The sequence below is a fragment of the Arachis ipaensis genome, chromosome B6 (genome assembly GCF_059453495.1).
Source record: "Arachis ipaensis isolate K30076 ecotype BB chromosome B6, ASM5945349v1, whole genome shotgun sequence".
NCBI classification, from domain to species: Eukaryota; Viridiplantae; Streptophyta; class Magnoliopsida; order Fabales; family Fabaceae; genus Arachis; species Arachis ipaensis.
This window is the reverse complement of record NC_142441.1, coordinates 124,406,013-124,428,397: the sequence shown is the minus strand read 5'-3', so window position 1 is coordinate 124,428,397 and position 22,385 is coordinate 124,406,013. Positions and strand designations below refer to the sequence as shown.

Genomic DNA, 22,385 nt, shown 5'->3' with positions numbered 1-22,385 from the left:
ATCTGTCTATATTTCTGTGAAATAAAATCTATTGAAAATATCCGTTTATAATAAATAATTTTCTAGTAGTGTACCTAGTACGAGTGAGACAAATTAAAATGCATAACTTCAAATAGAATAAAATAAATAACGAGAATTTTATCCAAATCGGTCCATAAGGTTGTTAAAAAATCTCAAACAGTCCGTTCGAATCATTTATGTTAATTATTTCTAAATTAATAAATTTTAAGTGCTAAAATTTTTTGTCTAATTATCTCACTTTTAATTGCTCTTTTTTTTTTTCACTTATGAGTATTTTATTATATTCATTAACTAATTAACATCTTAGGAGTTTATTAGGTATATACATAATGGTATTTATAATGCAAAGACCCGTTAGAATTAGTTGTTATTATTATAGTTTCTATATCACATTAATGTAGGTATCATAGTTTAATAATTAAATAATTTTATTTTGTATGACATTTTAATGTTAAGATAAAATTATCTTTTAATATATATTTTTTCATTTTTTGTATTCATTATTTATTATATATTTTTCAATAATATTTTCTAAATAATAAAAACATTATAAGACTTTCACATTTCAGAAGAAGCCAAAAAACTTTCGAAGGAACTGTTTTATGTATTTTGAATCCTATGAGACTAAAGTGTTCAATTTAAAAAAAGTTCAAGCACTATTTTTTATAATTACTCACTACTAGAAAACTAGTTATTACAGACGGATATTTCTGACGGATTTTATCCCACTGAAATACAGACGAAATTTCAGAGGGATTTTTTTGTCGGAAAACAAAAAAATAGATTAGCATAAATTACAGACAAAAAAAATCCGTCTATAATTCTGTCGGAAAAATTAATTTTTTTCCGTAAAAAATAGTTACAGACGGAAAATCCGTCTGTAATTAAATAGACAAAATGCTTGGTTTTATTAAATTATTACAGACGGATTTTCCGTCTGTAATTTAAATTATTCTGTCGAAAGAGGTGAAAATAAGGGTATGAAAATCACGTTCTCCTCGATGCCATCTTCATTTTACAAAACACTCCATCCTTCATCCACGCCGCTTCTCACCGATTCGCTCCTAATCCTTCATCATCGGCGCCTTTCGCCCCTTCACCGCCGTTCCCAAAGCTCCATCACACCCCTTCCCCAATCTCTCTCTTTCAGTTTCGATGCTGATGAATTTCGCTACCTTCTTCACGCCGTTTTCTGTCGCTGCTCGCTAAAGCTCGTCAGCGTCGTCGCCGCCGCTTCTACCTCTTCTTCTCGTCACCGTTGGTTCAGGTAGGTTCCGTCATTCCTTCAGATTACATTGATTTTCTTGCAATTGTATCTGTTCTGTTCTCAAAACAAATTTAGGGTTTTATTACAGTGACAGATATGGCAAGCTTTCTGTGAACGAACTCCCTTCATTCTTCTCTTATTTGTTTCCTCCCTATGACTGTGTAACCCTTTCTAGTCTCTGCCATTTTTTTTTCTATTGAATTGAAATTTTGGATTGAACTAACCTGTGTATTAATCCTTGGTTTATATATTCCAGTGATTTGGTTGTAGCTTCTCCTGTGGAGGATTACTTTTTATACATTGATGATCTGAAAAATCCTGATAAGGTTAGAATTTTGTTCAAATTACTTTTCTACTTTATCTCCAAAGAAAGAAACTCTTTTGACTCGATTCCTTTCCTCGTCATTGTTAATGGTAGGAAGAAGCTGAGAAAATTACACAACCATATTTAGATGCTCTTGGTGAAGACTATTCTGTTTGTTGCCTAGGTAATGAATGAATCACAGTTAGTGTTAGCCTACTGGTTATTGAAATTATGCAGTTTTATTTGTAATTATACCTGAATCCTTTTAAATTTTACTGTAGGAACTGCTTTTTTTCCTTTGCAAAGCTGCATGAACCATTCCTGTAGTTCTAATGCCAAAGCCTTCAAGAGAGACGAGGTACGTTTCGAACTGAGTCAATCGGTACCTGGTTTAATTTGATTCTACAAAGATATGACTATCTTTGTAGTCCTAATCTTTTTGTATGCAGGATAGGGATGGCCAAGCAACCATAATCGCAGTAAGGCCGATTCGAAAAGGAAAAGAGGTTGGTTTGTGAAAAATGTTTTGTTATTATGACTAAGCATTATTGTGTATGTCAGCCAAAGAAAAAAAATATCTAAGATAAGGTTCAAGACACTCCCCTAACACTATCCCTCGTACTAGTCTCGTTTATGATGCAGGTACCCTTCTTCATTACTTTGTTTTTGGGGGAAAGCTGCTTTTTTTATGGATTTCAATTATCATCTGCTCCCTCCTATCAAAAAACATGGATCCTTTTTTCTTCTTTCTAACTATGCTTTATTGCTTTCCCAGTACCCTTTCCCCCATCCCATTCTGCTACTGCATAAACAAAATTAAACACTTCCATTCAACTACAGACTGCTCCAATTTTCTCATTCTTTCTTTTAAGGTTTGCCGAATTTCATGATTTTTCTATCATTATAAATTTACTCTCAGTAAGTTAGCCAATTTTGTGTTTCCTTTTTTCCTTCAGTTTTTATGTACTATGTTGGTTCTATTTACATTATATCAGATCCAAAAACCAAGCTAAATGCAATTGTCAATGTATAATCAATCATGTTCAATAAAGTGGTTAAAATTTGAAGAAGGAATGCTTCACATTTCTTTGCATTGTTGCAGCAACTGAGACAAGATACCTGAATGCTAGCAATCGAGAACTATGCCCTCCGAATGAAGCTAGAGTATCTTCTGATAATCCTGATCCCCCACCTCAGGAGAATAAGGCTCCTTGCTCACTTCTTAAATTTACATTTCAAGAACTTAAAGCTGCAACCGGAAATTTCAGACCGGATAGTATTCTTGGGGAGGGTGGTTTTGGTTATGTTTTGGCGCCATTGATGAGGTTTTGATGAAGACAAAAGTGAAGGCAGAGGAGATAGGGATAATTGTAACAAATTGTAGCTTGTTGAACACAACACCCTCTTTGAGTTCAATGGTTGTGAACCATTATAGGCTTAAGGATGACATTTTGAGTTATAATCTAAGTGGCATGGGTTGTAGTGCTGGACTTGTAGCCATTGATCTCGCTAAAAGACTCTTACAGGTACATCAATTTCAACATATATACTTGTAAAATATACTCTCTTTCTTCTTCTTCTTATTATTATTTTTTAATTAACAGTTTATTTTCATATTTATAATACTATATTGAGAGAAAAAAAATATATTGTGTATATTAAAATTAATTATTATATATTTTATATTAATATTTAATTTTAATAATTAATTTTAATGTATATTTATCAACTAACAGCTAACATGGTTGACTAACAAATTAGAAACTACAAATAAAAAATGAGGTTTAGTTTTTTTAATTTGCTATGCATGGACTACTAATAGGCTTAACTTGGCTACAGGTTTCATAATAAAGTCAACTATATAAATAATATGATGGTGAATTTTATCTTTGTTGTGGTATTTAAATTGTCTAATTTATTTTTTAAAATAAAAAATAAAATATTTAAAATAAAAAATAAATTATTTAAAATTTATTAAATATTAAAAACTTGAAGCCAGATAGTCTTCAGGGCCATAGAGAATGGGTGGTTAGTAAATATCTGCCTTTGGGTTAGTAGATTGAATTCATAAAGAATTGCTTAGGACATGCTGGTTCATTAGGATAATGTAAAAGCCACCACTGACTTTGCTCAAAGGTACTTCTATTGCCATCTATGGCTGCCTTCAATTGCCCCTCTTTCTTTCTTTCTTTCCATTTTTTTCCCTTGTCTTTCCTTCCGAATTACATTGTCCATTTGATGCTTAACTGTGCAGACTAGACAGAACTATCACAGAGGACACTGAAAGACCTCATTTAGCATATTACAACACCAGGTGCTGTCAACCTTTACTTCATGCACTTATGTAAAACTTTATATATCAGCAAAGTAAAATACAAACACACATCATTACCTTATTTTGAAACAAACCTTGATTTTTTTAGCTGAGTAGGAACTCTTATTCAAGTAAAACAAACCTGAGATTCGTACCCAGATTAATGCTTTGAAAATCTGGGCTAATGTACACTGTTCCTTTCCATGTTATTTCAGCAGTTGCAATAGTCAATATGCCTGGCAAACCCTTATCACTTATGATGCCTGCATACGCCTGTGCCTGCAAGCATGGGCAAGAGGCTGCACTGAGGCACCGGAGTTTTTGAAAGATGAGTGCCTGGCTCTTCAAAGTGCCTTTGGGTGGGTTCCATTTCATTTTAAAATTTACGCTTCAGTGCCTTCATCTTTCGCCCTCAATCATTTATCTTGTCCCTTGAATTCTATAGATTGCATGACTTCTTGTTGCAACCTCGAGGTGTAAAAGTAAAACCAACTGAAGGCATAAATGCAAGGAATTCAGAACAAACATTTCCCCTGAAGATGAAGAAGGTTGTAGGCAAAATAAGAGTGGAAGGTAATTATACATCTAAGCAGAATCATATAGCTCACTTATCCAGTTATGCGTTCATGATATTGATCCTCTTCCAACATTGCAATTCAGAATCATATCACCTGATGTGCTATATGAATAAATGCAGTGAGGAAACTTCGCATTATACCAAGACGCAAACTTCAAATACTAGTTCACAGAGAGGTTCAATCTACATACAAGCTGGGAGGGAATACGTCCGACATGTTTCATCATTCGTGAAAAGTGGCATAAATTCTATGAAGTCAGCCTCATCCTCAATGGGATTAGAAGGTTAGTACTTCTTCTGGAAGATTTCTATAACTATTTCTATAACTATTCTAAAAACGTTAGACAGATGCTGTGTGCATACCCACACCAAACCTTTTTTACAACTTAGCTTCTCCTCAAACCATGATGTTTAATTTCTCCCTAGGACTATTTTCTGTCTAGGTTCAATGAACATGACACCTTTTTCTTTTTTCATATTTTCTAACTTTATGGTTATATAAGACCAATGCTCTTTTTTCTTTTCTCAGTGAGGAAAGGAGCTGAATTAGATCTTGAAGGGACAAGTGCCAACCCACTTTGTTTCTGAACTCATGAAGACATGAACTTGGCTATGTTTTAGCCTTCATCATCTGCTTCATTCTCTGAGTGAGTTCATTGGTATATGCTTCTTTAATTATTTCTTCTTATTCATGTTGTTGATTCATTCCATATATAATTTTATTATGGATTATGTATTCTCTTCTTTTCGGTTCTTATTTTGTCATCTAAATAAAAAGCAGGTTGTTAGACTTTGATATGAACTGAAAATACTTAATCATTTCTAATATTTTAAAATTTTGGGATTCTGGTCTATAAGAATGTAGATGAATATAATTATGTTGTATAAAGTCATAAACTAAAAGGATCTGATAGATGCCAATTAAGTTGTTTCATAATCAGTAATAGAAAATTTGAAATGTAGAAAACAGAATACTAATGTTTTTATGCTCATTTTCTATATGGAAAGGAAGCAAAATCTGCAAACTAATGTTTATTTTGTTTGAAATCAATCATCATAGAACTCTGTCTTCACTCTTCAAAATTTGCAACAATCTCTTTTTACAACATGCAAGATTATTAACAAGTTCGCGAGTTGTGTCATATGATTGAAGTTTATCTAAGCTGCGTCTCTGAAGGCTTCTTCTCTGCATGCTACCTCTCCCAGTAACTTTATCTAAGATAAGGTTCAAGCAAACTCAGATCAGGCTATGGTTTGGAATCAGCTCAAAGCAGGATCCTTCCAGTAAGTTTCGAGTTTCTTTTAGTTTTGCTTCCTGCTTTCTTGTTGCGACTACATTTGAGTTGAGTTGAATGGTATGTTCTTGACAGGTTCAATGAAGACTAACAGGGATATGAAGTTTCTGTATTTCATTTATTTTTGTATTCATAATGTGTTATACCTGATATAAAAATTTAGGCAATATTCTTTGTGTGAGTTGTTATACTGGTTACATGCTTTATTATTTTTTCACTGCTTGCTAAAGTTTCAAGTCTTTTTTCTTATGTAGATACCACCCTCCTCCTCCCTTCTTATGTGATGTGATGAGAGAATAAAGATTAATGTACCTCCAGATACCATGTAGTAGTGCTTTGTGTTTGTTGAAGAGAAGGTTATATATATAGATATTAGATTAGATAGGAACAATGAAAAGGTACATGCTTTTACAATAAACATGTCACCATAAACATGCTTCTTCTTCTTCTTCTTCTTCTTCTTCTTCTTTTCAGGATGTATAGTGTGGCCCTGGAATTGGATTCGCATCAGATCATGCTTCTGCTTCTGTGGATTGTGTGGTGGCAAGGTAGAATACTTCTTCAAGAAGGAACCTTGATGCTGTTGAGAGAGCAACACATAGGGAAGAGGTATTCTTCTTTCTCCATCATCATTTTCTACTTCAATTCTTACTGTTTTCTTTTTTTTTTATTTAATTGATTCATTTATGTTGTTTTTTCTTCAGACATTGCATTTTCATGTTCATATAATTGTTGTGAATTAAGGCCTCTTCTCTTTCTCAACTCAATGACAGTTCTTGATTGCTTAATTGATCAAAGACTTGTATAAAGTATCCAGTCACTGAATTGAATCTGAGAAATCTATGAAAGAGTTCCAAATTGTTGCAGGCAGATACTTGAAATTTAATCAAAAGTAACTGCAATGGTAACAATTCCTTTTTGGTTCTTTTTTCTAATAATTGCAGTGTAGATCAGATATAGTAAGGTAGACATCCTCTACTCAGAAAGTGGGAAGCAGCGAATAATTTTGATGGACCAAGAATCTCAAGAAGCAAGTATATTGCCATCATCACTAAGAAGTTCAAGAAAGAATGAAGCTATCCATAAATTAGGATATTAAATCTTGATGAGTCCACTAGTAATTATTTGTCATCTAATGTATTTAGATTGTATTATTGTATGGAAATAATATAAAGAAAGCGTTTTGTACTCACTGGTGTGTTTTTATATTTATACCATCAATAAAAATTTGTATTTATTAAATTTATATTTATTTTGTATGAAAATAAGTTTATTTTGTAATTAGAAAAATAAAAAAAATTCTATTTTATCTTACTGACGGATTTACAGACGGATTTTCTGTCTGTAATTAGAGTGTAAGATGATTTTCCAAAGTTCAAATTACAGATGGAAAATCTGTCGGAAAATCCGTCTGTAATTACAGACGGAAAATCCGTCAGAAAATCCGTCTGTAATTACAGACGAAAAACCCGTCGGAAAATCCGTCGGAAAGTTCGTCGCCTTTGGGAAATGGATAGAAAATTTACAGAGGGAAAATCCGTCGGTAACTGGTAAAAATCCGTCTGTAATTTTCCGACGGAAAAAAATCCGTCGGTAAATAATTTCCGACGGGGCTTTTACAGAGGGACAAAATCCGTTGGTAATTTCGTCGGTAACCAAAAATCTGTCTGTAATAAAGACTAAATCCGTCTGTAAATCTGTCTGTATTAATCAATTTTCTAGTTGTGACTTAATAAATAAAGATTATAACTGCAAATAAGAAGAAAGATTTTACAGAAAAATTTTCCAAAAGTTTAGACACTTCATTTTTTTTGGTTAAGAATTATGAGTCATTCATTTTTTAAAAAATGTGAAAAAGTATATTCCAAACAAAACGTCATCATTTTATTCTCAATAATGTTATTAAAATATGAAAAATACAAAATAATCAACTATTGTAAGCTTTTAACACGAGATAAAATTGTTAAACCTTATAAAAGTACTTTGGTAAATAATTTATTTTGTACCAAAGAAAATATTAAGACATAACTCAGTCTTATACATTTTATATTAAACACAATACAAAAATTTATTAAGTCTCTATCTTTTACTCTCTATCTCTTAGTCTCAATCTCTCCTCCATATATTACCATATGTTCATTGGTTCTTAAGGCTAATGGTTTTTATAATATGTTATTCTTAGTTTTCTATGTTGAACGAAAAAGAAATACTTTTTTCTGCAAACAAATAATTTGTGATTATTCTGACGTTATTTTGTATGCTTAAATTTGGTGCAAAATTGATTTATAAAAGAGTGATGGGTATATTTATAAAATTTATAAAGTATTAGTTTGACTAAAACGTATTTTTCTTTGTAGGCTTTGTTGGAAAATATAATTTTAGTAGAGTTATCGATAGAATTTATAAATTTATAATTTTTTTACTTTAATAGAATTATATTTTTTACAATTTCTTTTAGAACTTTTATACGAATATGTGTTGTTTTAAAATTTTTACAAATTTGTTCTTCGTGGAAACAATTTTTTTAGACGTCGGCCGAAATTGTACATTTGAAAGAGTGATTTATCTTCAAACAAATTGTAATTTCAGGAGAATGATTTCTATGTTTTATGAATATATACCTTGTTTTTATATATATATATATGTTCAAAATTTTGGCACGAAATATAATCTCTAAGCAAATAATGGATATATTTGACAATTTTATAGTTTGTTATATCAATTGGAAGTTATTTGTTATAGGTTAGGTTACTCTGTTCATCGTTATAATTTTACCAAATTAACAATTTGGTCCGTTTAATTTTTTTCTTTTCAATCGAAATCCTACACTATTTTTAATTTTTTAATTAGATCCTTTTTAGTGTAAAAAGTATTAGAGTTAACTGAATATTTATCTGTAAATTAAAAATATCCACAATTAAAAACCTAATTAGATCTTTGATTATATTTTTTGAGAGGAATATTCCATTAATTTTAACAATTTTGACATAAAAAAGACTTAATTATAAAAGCAAAATCAGTGTATGGACTCAATTGAAAAGAAAAAAAATATAAGACCCTAAATATAAATTTAGTGAAATTATAAGTACCAATAGAATAATAAAAACTTTTTTTATTTTCACGTGAGAGTAAAATTTTGTATGCAAGAATATCACACCAATTTTTTTAAAATATCAATTTTTTTTGTCCATTCGGGGCAGTCCCTTGTGAAGCTCCACGTTTTCCTTAGCTTGACTCTGTGACGGATCTACGGACTTGCTATAAGTTCGTATAACGCCTTCCTCTCAAGAGGACACCACACTGTATGTTGTTGTTATTCAGAATTTAATACATCCATCTATTTAACACGAGACAAAGGCACCCATCGAATCCCAAAATGTAAGACGTGTGTTATGCTTTATGTCGACCCTAGGCCACCACTCCACAAGCATTGCTGAGGTTGCCGCCATTCAGCATGTTGGGGGCTCATAGCTCAAGCAACACAACGTGAACGTTATTCATCGGATCTTTCAGGCAGTAGGACACAACAAAGGCTACCACAATGGCCAGATGAAACTCTGTGTCAGTTGTCTATTGCAGAGTACCAGCAAGGAGGTAAGTCTCTGTAACCTACACCAATGTGTTGTGTAATATTTTCCACCTCGTTTGGGATTGCATCGCATCCGATATCGATATTCTTTAAAGAGTTCAATGGATCTTGGCCATTTTTTTAACAGGACTATGCTTCATACCGGAGCGGCGGAGCTTAACAAGAGCAAAGTCGCCATATGGACAAGACGACTGACTTCTCCAAGGCTGCTTTGCAAGAAAATCAACCGCCCACCGCTAGTTTTCCAAGCACAGCCAAGAGAACTCACAGAGAGGGGAGTAGTCCAAAGGCTCCTGATATCGGTCCCCCCAGGACCTGGCACCCCAAAGATCCCTGCAACGGATAGATACTCTCTAGACCAAAACTTGGCCCGTGAGGATGCTGTCGCTTCTTTGATCACCAAGCTATTTGTTGGAAAAACTCAACAAAGGTTCAAATAAGACCCTATCTAACAGCGGAAGCACCAAAAATAATTTTTTCACAACCTGTGAAATTAAATGGGCAATACCAAAGATACTCCAAGCAGCAAATATAATGGCAGAAATTAAATAATCAGACACCATAATTTTAACGTGGAAAAACCCCCAAAAGAGGGACAAAAACCCACGGGACCTAGTCCAGAAAAATCTTCCACTATTAGAATAATGGGTACACAAATAGTTTTCCTAGTAGCACTAGGACATCTCAACAATCAACAAAATACATCATCAAAATTGATGGAATCAACATAAATCCTCCACAAAAGTGGGTATCTCAAATTAGGCAAAAGAGAAGACAATACAACTAGTAAGTTATATCCTAATGTTCATCTCTACACCAGGAATAACATACTAAAATTTTATAAGAAATGGAGTAAGTTTACCAATTCAATCGGATCAAAATGGCATTGCTCTTTTCCCTCCAAATTCTTCTTCTCTTCGGTGCAGTAACTCTCCTCACTTTCTCTGTATCTTTTGTTTCAAAAATGAGGGTTTTAAAATCTCTCTCTCACCTTACTGTGGCTTAGCCACTTTCTTTTATTATTTCCTTTTTTGTTTTTAATATGTGGGCTCCACTTAGTTGGGGACCCACCAATAAATCTCCCCCTCACCAACTCAAGTGGGGATAGGCTGCTCCACCAAGCCTGCCGTCTCTTTGCAAGAATCAAACTTCACTACAGGTAAACTCTTAGTCATCATATCTGAACCATTATCATCAGTATGGATCTTCTCAAGTGCATATGACTTCATCTCAAGCGCTTGATGTATCCAATGATACCTCACCTCTATGTGCTTTGATCTGGAATGAAACGTCAGATTCTTGCTGAGATGGATAGCACTTTGACTGTCACAAAATAACACAAACTTCTCTTGATTGATGCCTAAATCTTGTAGAAATTTCTTCATCCACAAGAGTTTCTTAGAAGCTTCAACAACAGCAATGTACTCTACCTCTATAGTAGACAAAGCAACACATTTCTGAAGTCGAGATTGCCACGACACAGCTCCCCCTGCAAAAGTCATCATATAACCAGAAGTAGACTTTCTTGAATCAAGATCCCTAGCCATATCCACATCTGTGTAACCATCCAACACAGGTTGGCCACTCCCAAAGCATAAACAAACTCTGGAAGTGCCATTAAGGTATCTGAGAATCCACTTCATTGCTTGCCAATGTTCCTTGCCAGGATTAGAGAGAAACCGACTAACAACTCCAACGGCATGAGCAATATCCGGTCTGGTGCAAACCATAGCATACATCAAACTGCCAACTATAGATGCATATGGAATCTTCTTCATTTCTGCTTTCTCTTTCTCACTTGTAGGACATTGCTGCAAACTCAGCTTGAAATGATTAGTAAGTAGAGTACTAACAGGTTTGGAATTACTCATGCTAAACCTCTCTAAAACCTTCTCAATGTACTTCTGCTGCGACAACCACAGTTTTCCATTCTTCCTGTCACGAGTGATACTCATGCCAAGGATTTTCTTTGCAGGACCTAAATCCTTCATAGCAAAGGATCTGTTCATGTCTTTCTTATGACTTTCAATCTTCTTAGTATCATGACCAACAATCAACATGTCATCAACATAAAGCAAGAGAATTATAAAATCACCATCAGAGAATTTCTTAACATACACACAATGATTAGAAGAAGTCTTACTATACCCATGACCTTTCATGAAGGAATCAAACTTCATGTACCACTGCTTTGGCGCCTGCTTCAGCCCATATGACCTCTTCTTCAACTTGCATACAAGGTGCTCCTTTCTTTTAACCTCGAAATCCTCTAGTTGCTCCATATAAATTTTTTTATCTATGTCACCGTGAAGGAATGCAGTCTTCACATCAAGCTGCTCAACCTCTAAATTCAAGCTAGCTGTCAATCCAAGCACAACTCGAATAGAGGACATCTTCACAATTAGAGAAAAAATCTCCTCAAAATCAATACCTTTCTTTTGCTCAAAGCCTTTCACAACTAATCGAGCTTTGTACCTTGGCTGTGAGACGTTTTCATCCACTTTCAATTTGAACACCCATTTATTCTTGAATGCTCTCTTACTCTTCGGGAACTTCACCAATTCAAAAGTATGATTCTCATGCAAGAATTTCATTTCTTCTTGCATGGCCTTCAACCAATCTTCCTTATGCTCATCAGACATAGCTTCCTGGTAGTTCTCTGGCTCTCCAGGCTCAGTGTTCATCACATACTCATGAAGAGAGTATTTCTGAGAAGGATGACGCTCTCTCGTAGATCTGCTCAATTCAGGCTCAACTGGTGGTTCAGGTAGAACTTCAACATCTGGTGGAACTTCTGTATCTGGCACCTCAGGTTGAGGTGTAGGTTCAGCATGCAAATCATCACCAACATTATCAACTTGTACATCTCCTCCATCAACAGGAGTTCTAGTGGAAGGACTAGGTTCATCATTAGCAGAACGTCTAACAGTTATTGGCTTATCTGTCTTCTCAAGATCTTTAATAGTTTGGTCTTCAAAAAAAATCATATCTCAGCGTCTAATTATCTTCTTGCTCACAGAATCCCATAATCTGTAACCAAAGTCTTCGTGACCATAACCCATGAAGATACACTGCTTTGAATTTCCATCAAGTTTAGACCTTTCATCTCTTGGAATGTGAACAAAAGCCCTATAGCCGAACACTCGCAAGTGACTATAGGAGATATCTTTCCCTCTCCAAACTTTCTCTAGAATATCACCATTAAGTGGAACTGAAGGAGAAAGGTTGATCAGATCTAATGCAATCCTCATCGCTTCACCCCAAAAGGATTTAGGCAACTTTGCATGAGAGAGCATACATCTGACTCTATCATTGATAGCGCGATTCATTCTCTCTGCAACTCCATTATGTTGAGGAGTCTTAGGAACCGTCTTCTCAAGCTTGATCCCATGTCCTTTACAATACTCTTCAAACAGACCTCTGTATTCACCACCATTATCTGCTCGAACACATTTCAATTTTCTTCTTGTTTCTCTTTCAACACTTGCATGAAAGTGTTTGAAGATATCGAGCACCTGGTCTTTAGATTTCAAAACAAAAACCCACACTTTTCGAGAATAATCATCAATAAAAGTAACAAAATATGATGCACTACCTAGTGTCTTAGCATTCATAGTGCAAACATCAGTGTGAACTAAATCTAGAACATGTGATCTCCTATGAGGTCCAGAACTATGAAATGATACTCTAGAATGCTTTCCAACAAAACAATGAGTACAAGTATTTAAAGTTGTACCTTTCACAAAAAGTGAGTGCTTCTTGGCTAAGACGCTTAGTCCTTTCTCGCTCAAGTGACCAAGATGTATATGCCACAAATCAGAAGAGGAATCATCAGCTACATTCACCTCTTCTTTGCACAACTTTGCTTGCAACCAGTAGAGAGTAGTGAGACTATTGTCTTCTTTAGCAACAATGAGAGCCCCTTTGGTAATCTTGCATTTTCCACTACAAAGGAAGTGCAATACCCCTCTTGATCCAATGCTTTCACTGAAATAAGATTGAACCGCATATTTGGCGCATGCCTAACATTCTTCAACTGCAACTTGCATTCCATGTTAGTTTCAAGCCATATATCACCCATACCAATGATATCACACACTCCTTTATCTCAAAATTTGATCTTGCCAAAATTTCCATCCGTATAGGAAGTGAAAAATTCACGTTTCGGAGTAACATGACATAAGGCACCAGAGTCCATAATCCAAGTAGAATCATCACAGACAAGATTCACATAATTTTTATCATATATGATAAGAACATCTTCATAAACAATAGCAGCAATTTCTTTATCACTATCTTTACCTTTGTCTTCGTTTATTCCTCTTGATTGTTCTCTTTTCAAAAACCTACAATACCTGGCCTCTTGATCTACCCCGGCTTGCCACAATGGTGACAAATGAACTCCTTTCTTAGCTTGTACTTTCCTCTTGACTTGCTTCGAATCTCTGATTTGTCGGAACTGTGAGGTTTTCTACTTTGATTTCTCCCCCGTTACTCTGAAATAAGTACTTCTGACTGGGAGGAGGCATTAGTCAAACCTCGCTCTTTTCTTCTGGCTTCTTCATTCAACATGCTCTCTTTAACCATTGCTAACGTCAACTTTCCATTTGGAGCTGAGTTAGTTAGTATCACAACCAGAACTTCCCAACTATCAGGCAAAGAGCTCAACAACAACAAGGCTTGCAACTCATCATTCAAAGTGATTTCATTATTTGTCAGTTGGTTCACCGTCTCCTAAAAAAAGCTCAAGTGCTCCGGTATTGATTTACCTTCAGTATACTTCATATTGACAAGCTTCTTGATCAAGAATGCTTTGTTTTGCACATTCTTCCTCTCATATAACTCCTTCAATTTGTTCCACATCTTCTCGGCATTCGTTTCGGTGTCAACATGTGGATACACGCTAAGATCAAGCCATTGCCTAATCAAAGCAACTGCCTTCCAATTCAGCTTCTTCCATTCAGCATCGAATTTAGTACCTTTGGATTTATCCCCCTCCACAGGATCATACAAGTCCTTGCTATACAACATATCTTCCGTGAGGGTCTTTCAAATTGAATAATTTTGGGAATTCAATTTGACCATATTCGGTCCATGAGTATTTTCCTTCATTTAATCAGCACAGAGATAAACAACCAAAGCTTTGATACCACTTTGTTGGGAAAACTCAACAAAGATTTAAATAAGAACCTGTCTAATAGCAGAAGCACCAAAAATATTTTTTCACAACCTGTGCAATTAAATGGGCAATACCAAAGATACTCCAAGCAGCAAATATAATGGCAAAAATTAAATAATCAGACACCAGAATTTTAACGTGGAAAAACCCCCAAAAGAGGGACGAAAACCCATGGGACCTAGTCCAGGAAAATCTTCCACTATCAGAATAATAGGTACACAAACAGTCTTTCTAGTAGCACTAGAGCATCTCAACAATCAACAAAATACATCATCAAAATTGATGGAATCAACATAAACCCTCCACAAAAGTTGGTATCTCAAATCAGGCAAAAGAGAAGGGAATACAACTAACAAGTTATATTCTAATGTTCATCTTTACACCAGAAATAACATCTAAAATTTCATAAAAAATGGAACAAGTTTACCAGTTTAATTGGATCAAAATGGCATTGCTCTTTTCCCCCAAAATTCTTCTTGTGTTCGGTGCAGTAACTCTCCTCACTCTCTCTATTAAAATCTCTCTGTATCTTTTGTTTTAAAAAATGAGGATTTTAAAATTTCTCTGTATCTTTTATTTCAAAAAATGAAGGTTCTCTCTCACCTTACCGTGGCTTATGTCACGGTAAATTTTAGAAGGTTAGATTTAACAGTGTTTGTATAGTTTTCTGGAGTGTTAGAGAATACTCTAGATGGTTCCGGAATGTTCTAGAATATCCTAGAAGGTCCCGGAATACCCTAGAAGGTTCTAGAAGACTCTAGAAGGCCATAGAGTATTCTAGAAGAGTGTAGATGTATATAGAAGTATAAAGAATGGTATGGAATTATCTAGAAATATTTATAGAGTTGTGGTATGATAGATATTTGTAAAGAAGGTTCTGGATGATTAATCTGGATCGTTGATTAGATTTAATCCTAACCATCCATTGAGGAGGTGGATGGCTATAAATAGGGGTGAGAGTTAGAGTTTGGGTGTGTGTGAATCATTTATAACCACACTTGAGCAATAAAGTATTCTTCCACCAAAACTTCCTTTCTCTTGTGTTCTCTTGTATTCTTAGCTTTCTTGCTAAGTATTGAGGGTTAGGGTGACTTGGTCTTAGCTCAAGAGGTTGAGTAAGTCCTAGTGCCGGTACGGTAACGTTGGAGTGTGTCCAAGGCTGTGACAATTTGGTATTCGAGCAAGGTTCGAGAGGGAGCACAAGTGATTTGTGGGTATGGCTTCTAGTATCACCATGGAGCATATTGAGTCTCAAAGGGGAAGGAATGCTATTCCTTCTCAATGGGGAGGCAAAAAGGTTCGTTCTTCAAGTGAGCCTAGAGGTAAGGACTCTAACTTCCTAGAAGAGAGAGTTTTTGTGTTGGAGAATGTTCTATCCTCTATGGATGAGCGTTTCCAAAGGATAGAACATGATAAGGAGACCCTCGAGGCTCACGTGTTAGGAGAACTAGATGCTTTCAAAGAAAGCATGCTCCAAATCAAAGAGAAGCTTGAGAATTCCTTAAAGCTATTTGAGGAAGTTCGAGTTTGGTTCGAGGAGGCAAAATTTTGACCAACCATTATAAGGGAGACGACAAAGATTGATCTCCCCAAGCCAAAGGAGTTCAAGGGCGTAAGGGACGCTCGCGAGGTGGAGAACTTCCTATGGCAAATGGAGAGGTACTTCGAAGGCCAAGGGGTGGTCGAAGAAGTAATAAAGGTACGCACTGCAGCTCTCTACCTTTCTGATAATGCTACTTTGTGGTGGAGGAGAAAGTGCGTAGATATGGAAAAGGGTACTTGCAACATAGCCATATGGGAAGATTTCAAAAGGGAGTTGAAAAGGCAATTCTTCCCTGAGAATGTGGTTTATGAAGCAAGGAAGAAGTTAAGGGAGTTGAAGCACAAGAGTACGATTAGCAACTACGTAAAGGAGTTCACTACTCTCACGCTTCAAATCCCCAACTTAGCATCAGAGGATGCATTGTTCTTCTTCATTGATGGACTCCAACCTTGGGCAAAGCAAGAACTACAAAGAATGAATATTAAGGATGTTGATGAGGCCATCGTGGTGGCCGAATCACTCATTGAGTATTATAGGGGAGACTCTAAACCCAAGTCATCCTCCAAGCCTAGTTCTACTAAAGGTGGGGGAGACAAGGGAAAGAGTTTCTCAACCAAAAAGGAAGGAAAATACTCTTCAAAGAAAGAGTACGAAGAAAAGAAAAAGGCTTTCGTGCCCAAAGGAGGATGCTTCGTGTGCAAGGGACCACACCAAATGAAGGATTGTCCCAAGCTAGGGACTTTGGCATCTATCGCCGAGGAACGAGAAGCTCAAACTCAAGTAACTGAGTGTGTTGGATCTATCCAACACATGAATGCTGTGAAGGGCAAAGAGGCAAGCAATACAGAAAAGAAAGGCTTGATGTATGTCAAAGCCTTTATCAATGAAAAACCCGTCATGGCTATGATCGACACTGGTGCTACACACAATTTCATCACGCCTGATGAAGCAAAGAGGCTTGGGTTGAAGATCACCGAAAAGAATGGCTGGTTCAAACCCGTGAATACCAAGGGTGAACCCCTTAAGGGAGTAGCAAAAAGGGTTGAGATGACTCTTGGTTCTTGGAAAGGCCTTGTGGATTTCTCAGTAGCACCCATGGACGATTTTAAAATAGTCATCGGACTCGATTTGCAAAGGAAAGCAAATATAATACCTATGCCATACTATGACGTAGTATGCGTCATGGAGAAAGGGTCTCCATGCATGGTCCCTACAGTCTCTAAAGTTGGCGGACCACCGATACTGTCTGCCATGCAACTCAAGAAAGGGTTCAAGAAGGGAGAGACTACATATTTATCTCTATTACAAGAGGAGTCAACATCCGAAAGAGAAGACGTTCCTCCCAAAATCAAGGAAGTCCTTGAAGAAAATAAGGATGTGATGCCTCCCGAGTTGCCAAAACAACTACCATCTAGGAGGAAGGTGGACCACAAGATTGAATTAGAGTTAGGAGCAAAGCCGCCCGTCTCAACACCTTATAGGATGGCACCGCCAGAACTCGATGAGTTGAAGAAGCAACTCAAGGATTTGCTAGATGCTGGGTTCATCCGTCCATCAAAGGCACCTTATGGCGCACCAGTCTTGTTCCAAAAGAAGCATGATGGTTCATTGAGACTATGCATCGACTATCGAGCACTTAACAAGGTAACCATCAAGAACAAATACCCCATTCCTTTGATAGCCGATTTGTTTGATCAACTTGATAGAGCTAAGTGGTTCTCAAAGCTAGATTTGAGGTCAGGATATCACCAAGTGAGAATTGCTGATGGTGATGAACCTAAGACCACGTGTGTCACGAGGTATGGATCGTATGAGTGGTTGGTGATGCCTTTTGGCTTGACCAATGCTCCTGCGACCTTCTGTACCTTGATGAACAAGATTTTTCGACCTTACCTTGATCGGTTTGTAGTGGTCTACTTGGATGACATTGTTGTCTATAGCAATACTTTGGAGGAACATGTAGAACACTTAAGAACCGTGTTCAAGATCTTGCGAGAGAATAACCTATATGTGAAGAAGGAAAAGTGTTCCTTTGCAAGGGACGAAGTCCACTTCTTGGGACACATCATTAAAGATGGAACTCTCTGCATGGATCAAGGAAAAGTGAAGGCTATCAAAGAATGGGAACCTCCAAACAAGGTATCTGAATTGAGGTCATTCCTTGGGTTGGCTAATTACTATCGGAGGTTTATCAAGGGATACTCCGCCAAGGCTGCACCATTAACTGATCTTCTCAAGAAGAACCACTCTTGGGAATGGTCAAAGGAGTGTCAAAAGGCTTTTGATGAGTTGAAGGCTGCTATCACAGAAGGACCAGTACTAGCACTACCCGACTACTCAAAGGTGTTTGAAGTCCACACAGATGCTTCTGACTACGCTATTGGAGGAGTTCTGATGCAAGAAGGACATCCTATTGCCTTTGAGAGTCGCAAGTTGAATGATACAGAGAGGCGATACACTGTCCAAGAGAAGGAGATGACCGCGGTGGTGCATTGTCTGAGAACTTGGCGTCACTACTTGCTTGGTTCACACTTCATCGTCAAGACAGACAATGTGGCTACAAGCTACTTCCAAATTCAAAAGAAGTTAAGCCCCAAACAAGCTAGGTGGCAAGACTTCTTGGCTGAGTTTGTTTTCGAATTCGAATACAAGTCAGGCAAGACTAATGTGGCAGCAGATGCGCTGAGTCGCAAGGATGAGTTAGCGGCCATTTCTATGGTTGAAGGAGATATTATGCATATCATCAAGGAACGGTTGCATCACGATCCATTAGCCAAGAAGTTGGCGGAGTTGGCTAGAGAAGGTAAGACCAAAAGATTTTGGTTAGAAAACGACCTTCTCTACACTAAAGGGAGAAGACTATACGTCCCTAAATGGGAAAATCTAAGAAGAAAATTAGTGAGGGAATGCCACGACACCAAGTGGGCTGGTCACCAAGGTCAGCGAAGGACCTTGGCACTCATTGAATCTTCTTATTATTGGCCTCAAATGAGAGATGAAGTGGAGAGCTATGTGAAGACTTGTCTTGTGTGCCAACAAGATAAGATTGAAAACAAGACACCAAGCGGGTTGTTGGAACCTCTGCCTCCATCAGAGCGACCGTGGGAAAGTGTCTCTCTAGATTTCATCTTTGCCTTACCGAAGTCCGAGGGGTTTGGATCTATTCTCGTGGTAGTGGATCGATTTTCGAAGTATGCAACCTTTATACATGCCCCTACTGACTGCACTGCAGAGGAAGCAGCATGACTATTCTTCAAGAATGTGGTGAAGTACTGGGGATTGCCTAAGAGCATCATTAGTGATCGAGATCCACGCTTCACAGGACGACTATGGACAGAGCTGTTCAAACTCCTTGGGTCGGAGCTTCATTTCTCAACAAGCTTCCATCCTCAAACCGATGGGTAGACTGAGAGAGTGAATGCCTTACTTGAGTGTTACTTGAGGCATTTTGTAAGCGCTAATCAGAAGGATTGGACAAAACTCCTAAACATTGCTCAATTATCATACAATCTGCAAAGGAGTGAGTCTACAGGGAAGAGCCCATTCGAGATTGTGACTGGACAACAGCCGCTTACACCTCACTCTCTTTCTTCCTCTTACTCAAGGAAGAGCCCTGGAGCTTATCATATGATTAAGTCATGGGAAGAACAAGCAGATGTCACTCGTTCTTACCTCGACAAAGCTGACAAGAGGATGAAGAAATGGGCAGATAAGAAGAGGAGGCATGCAAGCTATCAAGTGGGAGACAAGGTAATGATCAAAATTTTTTCACAACAATTCAAAGCCTTTCGCAAGGTTCACAAGGGCTTAATCCGCAAATACGAAGGGCCATTTGAGATCATTGGACGTGTTGGGGAGGTTGCTTACAAAGTACAACTCCCTCCCTTTATGAAGATCCACCCGGTCTTCCATGTGAGTATGCTTAAACCATATCATGGAGACCAAGACGAACCGAGTAGAGGTGACTCAAGTCGCGCTCCGCCCGTGGTAATTAGATCCTTTGATAAAGAAATCGAAGACATCTTAGCTAATCGCATCGTGCGATGAAGAGGGGTGCCACCAAGTATCCAATACTTGATCAAGTGGAAAGGGCTCCCGATAACCGAAGCTAGCTAGGAAACTCGCGAAGATCTGTGACAATTCCAAGAACACCTAGAACGCTATCATGAACAGAACGCGACGAGGACGTCTGCGCATTAGGTGGGGGAGAATGTCACGGTAAATTTTAGAAGGTTAGATTTAACAGTGTTTGTATAGTTTTCTGGAGTGTTTGAGAATACTCTAGATGGTTTCGGAACATTCTAGAATGTCTTAGAAGGTCCCGGAATACCCTAGAAAGTTCTAGAAGACTCTGGAAGGCCATAGAGTATTCTAGAAGAGTGTAGATGTATATAGAAGTATAAAGAGTGGTATGGAATAATCTAGAAACATTTAGAAAGTTGTGGTAGATAGGATAGATATTTGTAAAGAAGGTTCTGGATGATTAATCTGGATCGTTGATTAGATTTAATCCTAACCATCCATTGAGGAGGTGGATGGCTATAAATAGGGGGTGAGAGTTAGAGTTTGGGTGTGTGTGAATCATTTGTAACCACACTTGAGCAATATAGTGTTCTTCCACCAAAGCTTCCTTTCTCTTGTGTTCTCTTGTATTCTTAGCTTTCTTGCTAAGTATTGAGGGTTAGGCTGACTTGGTCTTAGCTCAAGAGGTTGAGTAAGTTCGAGTGCCGGCACGGTAGCGTTGGAGTGTGTCCAAGGCCGTGACACTTAGCCACTTTCTTTTATTATTTTCTTTTTTTGTTTTTAATATGTGAGCCGCACTTAGTTGGAATCCACCAACACTATTGGACATCACCGGACAACACATCGACGACTACAACCATGATTTGCATGCTGACAGCACAGCGGTTATCCAACAGCTCCAGAGCGAAGTAGATAAGTTGAGGTCCCGTTATGAAAGGATGACCCAGGCTTACAACCATTATCGGCATCCCGTTCAACCTAAGTTATCATCGAATTTCGATTCCGACTCCTTTTTGACTGGGCGTAGGATTTTTGTGTAGGGATGCACAGACCCGGCCCGGCCCGAAGGCCCGGCCCGGTCCCGAACACTTTAGGGACTAATTTGGTGTGATTTCATCGGGTTTAGGGCCGGGTAAGGGTCTCAAAAATAGACCCGGTCATTATTTCGGGTCGGGTCCGAGCCATAGCTCGGGTCACCCGAAGTCGGCTCGGTGGCCCGATCATCATACACAATTAATATTTTGTGTTATTAGTGATGGATCATGACTATTCTTATGTGGAATTTAAGTATTGTAAACCTTAATATTTTGTGTTATTAGTCATTATAAGACTATAAGTTAAGGTTTTATATTTAGAATGCATAAGACTTTATACTAATGCATAATATTGTGTTATTTGTATTTATTTAAATATTTGGTATTATTAGACAATATTAGTATTGATTGTGATTTTGCTTTAGTATTGATTGTGGTTATGATTTAATTTTAAAGAAGGGTTGGTTCTTGTTATATTTTTCTAAGTGAATTTTACCATGTTAAATAATGGTTGGAGTCTTGAAAATTTGGATATTTTTACATGCTAGCTTACAAGAAAGTATCAACGTAATGTAATGTTAACGGCCCGGTTTTCACCCGGTTTTTACCCGGTATAATTGTGGCCTGAAAGTGTATTGGTTTCATCGGGTTTAGGGTCGGGTTTGGGTCTAATAAATAGACTTGGTGTATATTTCAAGTCGGGTCTGAGTCACATCAAACCCGACTTCACCCGACCCATGTGTACCCCTATTTTTGTGCTATGATCCAACATGCAAAGCCAGGTCTTGACCTCTTACGTGCTACTTGTTTGCTAATTAGATTTTTACTTTGTTTTTTTTTTTTTTCTCGAAGCTGAGTGTTGTCTAAGTTGCTACTTTTGTTTCTATGCCTACTTTTCATGAACCCAAATACCAACCACTACTACAAAATAATCCACATACATGTTATTCCAATTACTTAACCTTTGAATGGCATTACATGTGCCATAAAATCCTAAAATGGGTGTTTAATTAGCACGTGAAGATGTAGCTGCTCAACTCCATTTTTATTATTTTATTTTCAAAAATTAGTTTTTATATTCTCATTCTTATAACTATAAATTTGATAAAATAATTAAAAAGAATAAAAGATCAACTTGAAAAATTATTTCAAAACAGGAATAAAAATTTAAGGATCTATTTAACAGTTAGATTTATAAAATAAATAAATTTCAAAAAACCCAAGAGTAGAACGCAGTAA

The 22,385-nt window shown here is 36.9% G+C and overlaps 1 protein-coding gene across 2 annotated transcripts; it reads left to right on the top strand.

Moving 5' to 3' along the window:
* The first annotated feature begins 1,001 nt into the window (after positions 1–1,001).
* LOC107604817 (uncharacterized) lies at positions 1,002–2,764 on the top strand. Of its 2 annotated transcripts, XM_088489847.1 has the most exons (6): positions 1,002–1,288; positions 1,545–1,614; positions 1,707–1,776; positions 1,874–1,950; positions 2,042–2,098; positions 2,695–2,715. In XM_088489847.1, the coding sequence occupies exons 1-6, from the start codon at positions 1,002–1,004 to the stop codon at positions 2,713–2,715; spliced, it is 582 nt and encodes a 193-aa protein (XP_088345973.1). The 2 variants fall into 2 exon arrangements, 1 of the variants encoding a protein (XP_088345973.1); XR_002349176.2 differs by lacking the exons at positions 1,002–1,288; positions 1,545–1,614; positions 1,707–1,776; positions 1,874–1,950; positions 2,042–2,098 and adding an exon at positions 2,186–2,234 and having other exon boundaries at positions 2,695–2,764.
* Positions 2,765–22,385: the final 19,621 nt, after the last annotated feature.